This window comes from Lingula anatina, chromosome 1, assembly GCF_051362555.1.
Source record: "Lingula anatina isolate TDL-2025a chromosome 1, LinAna3.0, whole genome shotgun sequence".
Taxonomy (NCBI): domain Eukaryota; kingdom Metazoa; phylum Brachiopoda; class Lingulata; order Lingulida; family Lingulidae; genus Lingula; species Lingula anatina.
This window is the reverse complement of record NC_141767.1, coordinates 70,422,023-70,430,385: the sequence shown is the minus strand read 5'-3', so window position 1 is coordinate 70,430,385 and position 8,363 is coordinate 70,422,023. Positions and strand designations below refer to the sequence as shown.

At 37.5% G+C, this 8,363-nt stretch overlaps 1 protein-coding gene across 2 annotated transcripts in view; it reads left to right on the top strand.

The window, feature by feature from the left end:
* Positions 1-282: 282 nt before the first annotated feature.
* LOC106173895 (uncharacterized) overlaps positions 283-8,363 on the top strand; it is a 31,067-nt gene continuing 22,986 nt past the window's right edge. The window contains exons 1-12 of one of the 2 annotated variants that reach the window (XM_086996020.1): positions 283-425; positions 1,450-1,606; positions 2,037-2,384; positions 3,451-3,666; positions 3,968-4,018; positions 4,179-4,352; positions 4,811-4,965; positions 5,143-5,344; positions 6,125-6,274; positions 6,657-6,791; positions 7,050-7,225; positions 7,892-8,020. In XM_086996020.1, coding sequence (XP_086852146.1) covers positions 1,456-1,606; positions 2,037-2,384; positions 3,451-3,666; positions 3,968-4,018; positions 4,179-4,352; positions 4,811-4,965; positions 5,143-5,344; positions 6,125-6,274; positions 6,657-6,791; positions 7,050-7,225; positions 7,892-8,020 — 1,887 coding nt within the window. In that variant the 5' untranslated portion in view covers positions 283-425; positions 1,450-1,455. Of the gene's footprint in view, positions 426-493; positions 752-1,449; positions 1,607-2,036; positions 2,385-3,450; positions 3,667-3,967; positions 4,019-4,178; positions 4,353-4,810; positions 4,966-5,142; positions 5,345-6,124; positions 6,275-6,656; positions 6,792-7,049; positions 7,226-7,891; positions 8,021-8,363 lie in introns of those variants that run through there. The other variant, XM_086996015.1, reaches the window with a different exon arrangement.

The window sequence follows — 8,363 nt, the reverse complement described above, 5'->3', positions numbered from 1 at the left end:
CCCCAAATAAATAAATACATAAATAAATAAGTAAATAAATAAATTATAATAAATAAAAATTCTTATTTTGGAGGGCGTGTGGTGCCATTCGATTGGGTTTAGAACTTTAATTCAGCTAGTCAAAATTCTGTTGTTTTTTGTTGTTTTTTTCAGGAACTAAATGGGGGGTGACACCCTGCATTAGCAATATGAAAATCCGAGATGTACTCAATTTTTGTAGGAAAATTAGTAAAATGTGTAGGAACATAATGCAGTAAATACATGTATTATATTGGCACCCTCCATGTTAGTCTGAATCTGGTCTTTTCAATGCTGTCACATTCTTTTCGTGAAGCTTGGTGTCATTGCTATAGTTGTTCCAACAGATTGTGTTCAGTACAAATGGATTGTGGGTAGAGGGAGTCCGCCATATTCCGGAGTAACTGGTAAGTTATCAACTGAATTGAAATTGATAAAAATTAAGTCAAAAAGTAAGTGCGTTTACTCGAAATCCTAACAATTCTGGAACAATTGACTTGTTGTAATTGTTTTGTCGAATAATTTTAAATTGTAGTGCACTGATCACTGTATTTTGCGGACTTGCATTTCAAAAGCAGCCCCGCGCCCAATCTAAATTTGCATAATAAGATTTCTGCAGCAAATGTTTTACTTGATAGTGAGCGTGCTTAGTTGTATTTTCTGGAAATCGTATCACCTGAATGCTAAAAGCATTCGACACCCAAAGCGCAGATACATGATGACAATAATCAGCGTATGATAACAGTACATTTTGTGTTTGTCACCTCTAATACTCTATTTTATGCTCTCACTGCGTCGATAATGTTATTTTGCCAAGTGTAGAAACAAACCGCAAACATCATTTAATACGCTTCTCTTGGCATTGGATATCCAGTCTTCTTCAGTTTAGTGTGTGTAACCATTTGAATCTTCTTTGGGATTTACATTTACCAACAGAAGCAAATGGTCGATAATCTCCCACATTCCGATAACTTTGTAAAAATCTGTGAAAATTTTTAGCCCTTCATCCAAACTAATTATTAAACCAATAACACTACTATGGATGGGAAGTATGGTTACAAAGTATATTTAAGTAAAAGAAAAATCAGCAAAACGCCTTTTGAACCGGAACTTTTGAAATGTATAATGTGTGGGTGCTTTGTGATAGAAAGTGACTAAAGACAAGCTCTGGGCAGAAATTGATAGAAATTCATGTACATTGATAAGTATCAGTTGTAAAAAAGACTGAAAACTATGGTGAAAATTACACCATAAGGCAGAAAACTGAAAAGTATATGTACATAAGAACAGGGAGGGGAGAGAGCATTATTGGACAATAATAACCAAGAGGAATTGTAACCCACAGATTTCCACATTGGGGGGGGGGGGGGGGGGGGGGGGGGAGGGGTGAACAACCGCTTACATTGCCCTGCACGCCTTTTCAATTTTAAGTGCAAAATGGAAGAAGTAGCAGATAACTCGGAAACCCAAGTGATCTATGTCTACAATGAGTCAGGCCTGGAAGGGGGTGACCAGCTGATTGACCAGGGGGACCTCCAGCAGCTTCTGGCTCAAGCACAGCAGAGTGGGATCATTACAACCCACACAGGTAAGTCCTAGTAGGGCCCAACATTGCTGTCACTGAGACAACAGTTGCATTGGAATTGTAGATAGTTATATCAAATTATATTCTTGATGTCTAGATCCTTACTAGTGCTTTTTAAAATCCTATAAAAGGCTTTGTCTGGTTATTATCTGGACATGCTCACAAGTGAAAGCTGTCAGATTTTGCCATCCCTGAGCACGTCCAGTCATGCACATTTGGTTCCAGCTTATTAGATAATGCATTGAAGTAGAACATGCCAGGACTATTCAAAGAATCCTCACCTGAACATATTACCTTAGTAATAAACTATTTTTAAAGCATTGATTTAGGCGTAAGCATGAAAATTCACACCATTTTAAAAACAGACACATATCTTTATCAGATTAGTGTTTTAGTATTTATGAAGTAAAATGTGGAATATTTTACATATCAGATGGGGAGAACCCAGGATCTACGATCATTGTGACAGAGGCTGGCGGCGATGTCAATACTGGTATTGTGATGACTGCCGCAGATCAGATAGAGGCCACAGATGCCTCCCAGATCATTACCGAGGCACAACCTGAACCAATGGATCAACAGCAACAACAACAGCAGCAACAGGACTTGCAATTACAGCAAGAATCTCAACCAGAAGACAAACTGAAGCCTGCACCAGATCTTTCCAAGCCCATTACTTTGACTGATGAAACTATAGTAGTTATAAATGGGAAGAAGTGTGTTCTCAGAGTTGAAGCCAACAGTGGACAGCTTTGTGCCTTTCCAGTGCAGCCAGCACCAGGTAAGGACTGCTGGAGGAAGAGTTCAGCTGAACAAACTGGCTGAAAACTGAAAAAGATTAAAAGCAGCCAGACCTTTCAATCTGTGGTAATGAAAAATTTGCAAAACTGTAAGACTCTGCAGTAAATTCTAAGTGACCTCTGACTGTAAATTCTAAATGACCTCTCTTAAAATTGTTGGTGGTTCCTCAGACTGAATGAACACAGTTTTTGTCCTGGTTCTTGAACACTTCATCAGTCATGTCCAGTAGGAGTGACAGTTTCAGCATATCTGGATAAAAAATGATCAAGTTGACATTTGTTTTTAGGTCTCACTCTTGGTCTCACACTTGTGTAGAACTGATTTTTATAAAATCCCACATTTTAGGCCATTAGGCACCGAGCCAATATAAATGAGTCAGTTCTGATGGAAGAGAGATTCGTGTACAATTATGGCAAGATTAAAGCAATAATAACTCTTCGTTTCGGCCAAAAAATGAATTTTCCTGGAGTAAACAACAATTTTCCCATACTTACCAATGGTTATTGAATCCATTTTTACATTCAAAGTTAGTCCCTGGTTTTTTTCTAAAAAGTTTGGTTTTTTGTTAAAATTTTTGTTAAGAGATTTTAACAAAGTATAGACATCAATGGAGGTCACGTGGTCTTAAGACAAGTTCAAATATCAGAATAAAAGCTATAGCTGCTGTTTTTGTTGTAAAACAGAATATATTATATTTCTGTGAGTTATTCACAAGGTTTTTATTGTGAAATATAGGTCTCATACAAAGAGTTATTATGCCTTTAAGTATAGTAAAAGATATTATTAAAGTCACTGAAATTATAGATTTAGCAAAGAAACTGATAAATGATCACAAATGATAAATGGCAAAGAATTTTGTTTAGATGAAACAGATTTTAAAAATATCCCTATCAATTCTGGATTCAGTGTTTTTAACAAAATCAAATGTGCTGTAGATACTGGACATCACGAAAATAGCACATATAATTCTAAGGCTGTCCATATTTATGAGGTATTTCATTTAATAAGTAGCTGTCTTTATCTTTGAAATGAAAACTTAATTTTAGGTAAGAGGAAGCGTGGCCGTCCACCAAGACATCTGAAGCCTACCCCAACCTCTGCCCAGGAGGCTACCAACACAACAATAACTACTGGAAGTGAGAGCAGCCCCCCACCCCCTGGGGACAGTGTGTCCACCCCTGGTCAGCCAGAGGACCAGGCGGTGTCCACTCCAGCCTCGGATAGAAGCGCAGCTGAGGGACTGCTTGAGTTGTCCAATACAGGTTGATAAAGTCTATGAGAAAAAGACTAAGGCTGAGAATACACATATTACACTTTTGATTTACTGAAGATAAAGCTTTCACAAATAAAATAATGTTTAATGTATGCTGGAGACTGTTCTGCTTGCTTTACAAATTTAACTTTCTAAAATACTGCTAGGGTTAGTTACCTGTCTGTACACATATATTAATATAGAGTGCACTTCCATATTCTTTAAAATTTTATAAAAAGATTTAGCTGTGAAGGTTTTACTAGCTACTATGTCACATTGATGTGTTCTTATATTGTTTTCATCTCCTGTAGAAGGCCTGAGGAGAAGTTCCAGAAAACGGAAGAGAGCAAAGATTTTCAAAGGTATTCTTTTAAGAATAATTGTTTGAGTATCTAATAAAGATTTCTGTTTGTTTTGTGGGAAGATTGGGTAAGTAAGATAAAGTAAAAGTAAGATGATTATCAATAATTGTTCTAATTGAGAAAAAAGTCACAAAAAATTGTCTGGATCTTATTTGAACAGAGTATGCGACTCCTGAGGATGTCAGTGACTTGGAAGACAAAGAAAGTGATGAGGGGGAGTACGAAGGAGACGATACTGATTTTTCAATCACTGGCTCTGGCGGAGAGCATCCAAAACTGAAGATGGCTATTCCCAGACTTCAGGCCCAGACAGCAGCAGGATTCACACCACCAGGTCTGATATGTCTGCTCAATTTGAACTTCACTGAAAGGTTTACTATATGCATTTTCAAAGTGTTCTGAAGTCATTAATCTTTTGACCTTAAAAATGATGTTAAAGGGCACAGGCTCTTAACAAAAGCCACCGTCATCTATTTCCATTGTAATTCTCAAACTAATAATTTGATGTCTACTTATGTTTTTATTGGTAGTGGTCACTTACTTTGGATTAAAAAAATATCAGTTAAACAGCTATGGGGCATCATGAGCTGAAAGGCTGGAGGTGGTTGTGTGTTGGTAGACCTGTGAACAAGTATCCCTTGGGTTAGTTACTGAAGTCATGATTGCTATCAATAAAACATCAGTAAATACAATTTTTTGGAACCATGAACAATTTTATTGATAAATATTTGGCTCTTAATTTTTCAAAGTTGAAGTTCAGATAATGTATGATTTTATTTGTGTGTATTTTAGTCAAAAAAGGTCGGGGTCGTCCCAGGAGGTATCCCAGGCCAGGGGAGTCCACCCCAGGGAGTAGTGCCACCACCCCTCTGAAGAGCCCAGGGCCAATCCCAGCGTTTATCATCCCCACCCCCACTGGACAGACCATCATGATGGCCCCTATAGAGGTAATGTTACTGCCATCAGCTGACATTATGTACAAAGTTGAAAGAGGAAATTTATACATCAAACTTTAAATAAAAACGGAGAAAAGTAATACTTTAAATGATTGTATGTTATCAAAATAACTTTGGGGGGGGGGAGATAAAAAAAACTTTGTATAAAAGCGACTGAAAATATTTCAGGGTCTGCAGCATCTCCAGGCGTATCAGCAGGCCAAGCAGACCACCCCTGGGGCCACCTCAATCCTCCCTAAGCCAGCTAAGATCCTCCCTAAGCCAGCAGGTGAGGGTGGGGAGGATCCTGATACTGTACAACAACACACAGAGGGAGAGGAAACTGCTGAGGCTGTGGGCACATTGACAGGGGAAGTCCAGGCTGAGGAAGGTAATGGCTGTCGTGTATCACTCAGGGGTGGATTGAGGACGTCTTCTGGGTTTTCCGGAAGGTGGTCAGATTTTCAAGTCTACATTGAAGAGTATCTAATTTTTTCTTTCGGAAGACGGTCAAAAATGGAGGATTGATCAACAAAGATAATTTGGAAGACTGTCAGAAAATATCTCTGGATCCGCCCCTGTCACTTGTTTAACAGCATGCTTTGTCATGACTGATTTCACATTTTGATGGTGTTTCAAATTTTATTTATTTTGTATAAGAAACTTTCTACTTCTTGTACAACTATCAACTGTCCTTCTCAGGGGGTGCCTGAGGAAATAGCACGCCTCCACCCCTACTGGCCCTGCATTTGATCCTCCTCTACTCACACCTCCTGCACACCTTTCCTGGTGTTTTTTGCACTCCTCTACTCCTGGTGGTTTCACTACCAGCATTCTTTACCCCAGACATGTTTCTTCCCTCTGCCTGACATCACCTCCAAACTAGCACAGCTTCCACTCCTGACATGTCAAAACTTACACAGCTTCTACTGCTGATATGTCCAAACTAACACAGCTTTCACTGCTGACATGCCCAAACTAACACAGCTTCCACACCTGACATGTCAAAACTTACACAGCTTCTACTGCTGATATGTCCAAACTAACACAGCTTCCACTCCTGTGCTTTCTCACTAAACCTTGCCATCCCTGAGATCTCCCTCATAAACTAAGAAAGATACAAAAAGAAAAAAAAAACAAAAAAAGTTTTATTATTAATTTCTTTTAACAGTGGGAGATCCTGATGAGGCTGCATCTAAAAATTTGAATGAGGACAAAGAAGTAGAAAATGGTGAGAAAGAAGACGAGGATGAAGAGAATGAGGAAGAAGATGGTGAAGAAGGAGATGAAGCAGAGGGAGAAGACGGACAAGTGGAGAAAAGTAATTATGTCCTTGCTACTTATATTATATTGATAACTAATTTTTTGATAACTAATTTTTGATGATGTTCAACACATTTTCCCCAATTAAGAAGAAATGAACAGTAAGATAGATATTACCTCTCTCAGATGCCATCATGTTTCTTAAAACTTACCATTGTGTTATGTGGCTGGAATTACTTGGAGCATTTAAAAAGCTATAGTACAGTGTCCTCCCTTATCACATAAAGGAGTATAAGAGGTTGACTGAAAGGTTGGTCATAATGTTTTTCACAGAATATTAAATTTTTAAACCTTGTAGGATCTTTTGAATGGACTGTTTCCATGTTTTTCTAGTTGTAGAATTACAGTAAAATGAGCACGCCCTCTTCTTTTATTTCCAGGCAAAAAAAGGGGTCGTAAAGCTGGATGGAATAAAGAAGCAGCCTCTAAGCTACCGGGACCCTCGACTGTGATAGCTTTACCCAATAATATTTTTCCAATGCTTTTACCAGCTAAAGCAGAACCAATCAAGATAGGTAAAACAATGCCATTTTATTATTATTGATACATTTATATAGATAGTTGACAAATTACAAAATTTTTGAATTTATCTTTAAATACATAAAAATATTATAGCTGATAGTGGTTGTACATATTAAAAAAATTCCATATTAAAACATTATATCCAATAACCTATGACTGATATTATTTTTAGTTCTGTTGTCTTTCTGTTTGCTGTATCTCAGAGATGTGTTTGTGTATGATATTTATTCTTGATCAATTGAAAACTTAAGGTCTGAAAGCCACAGAGAGTGAACTGGAGAAATTCAAGTGTCCCAAGTGTGATTTCCAGGGCTATTATAAGAACCAGTACCAGAACCACATAGCTACCCACACTGAAGATATTGTCAAATGTAAATGTTGTGGCTACCTTAGTTTTGATCCAGAAGATGTCAACCAACATTTCAAGGTGTTAATTTCTGTTATATCATCAATTAATGTTAATCTCACCAATTTTTTAAAAAATTTGCTTTGTTTATAAATTGTCTTAACTCTGTAAGTTTTGTTATGTCAGCAACTGAGTAAACAGGCAGGCATTAATGCAGACTAAGAGAAAAAAGTTCAGCCAAAACAACAGAGTATAATGCAGAAATAGTGGCTTGTAACAAAACAAATGAATATTTTGCTGGCCTAGCGTAGTTTTTACTGTCATTTGGTCTGGGAGTTGTGTTGCAGACTGTTAGCGAATACAATACATTATTATTGTAACGTGACATCGTCTTGTATCATCTCAGTAATTTTGCCAGCTGGGTCAGTTTACTATTTATAGAAGTATTTTTTTTCTTCAGTCAACAGCAAACATTGAAATTATCTCCAATAGTTTGTCTGTGTTAGGCTTTTTTTTTTTTTTTTTTGGGGGGGGGATTATTTCTCCTGGATTGAGGCTATTCACCTGGATAGCCCCATACCCTGATGAAGATGCTCTAGATACAAATCAAAATATTGGAGTTAAATGGTTTCAATATTAGATGTTGATTGAATAAAAAATCACTATTTTATTCTTATAACATTAAACAACTGATAAAATTTTTCCCTCAGTCAGTTTCTTAATAACCTGATGCTTTGTATAATCCAGGTGAACCACCCGCGCTGTTACTGTGAAGAGTGCGGCTTCATGGCTGACCACGCATACCAGATCAAACGCCACAAGATGAGGCACAACAATGAAGGTTCTGAGTGTGAGATCTGTGGCAAGAAGTACAAGGTAGGTACAACAATAAAAGTTCTGAGTGTGAGATCTGTGGCAAGAAGTACAAGGTAAGGACAACAATGAAGGTTCTGAGTGTGAGATCTGTGGCAAGAAGTACAAGGTAAGGACAACAATGAAGGTTCTGAGTGTGATATTTGTGGCAAGATGTAAGCACACCTGCTGCATCTTTAGTGTGTGCATTTACATCAAAACTTGTGCACTTTTGAATGAAAATATTTGTACAAATTGCTCTGAGTTGGTGATTCAAGTACTACGTGTATGTATTTGTGACTGGGATCAAATTTTGCCAGCCATAAGTTGCCTCAGCAGGGGTAAAGAAATTGTAAAAAAGAAAAAA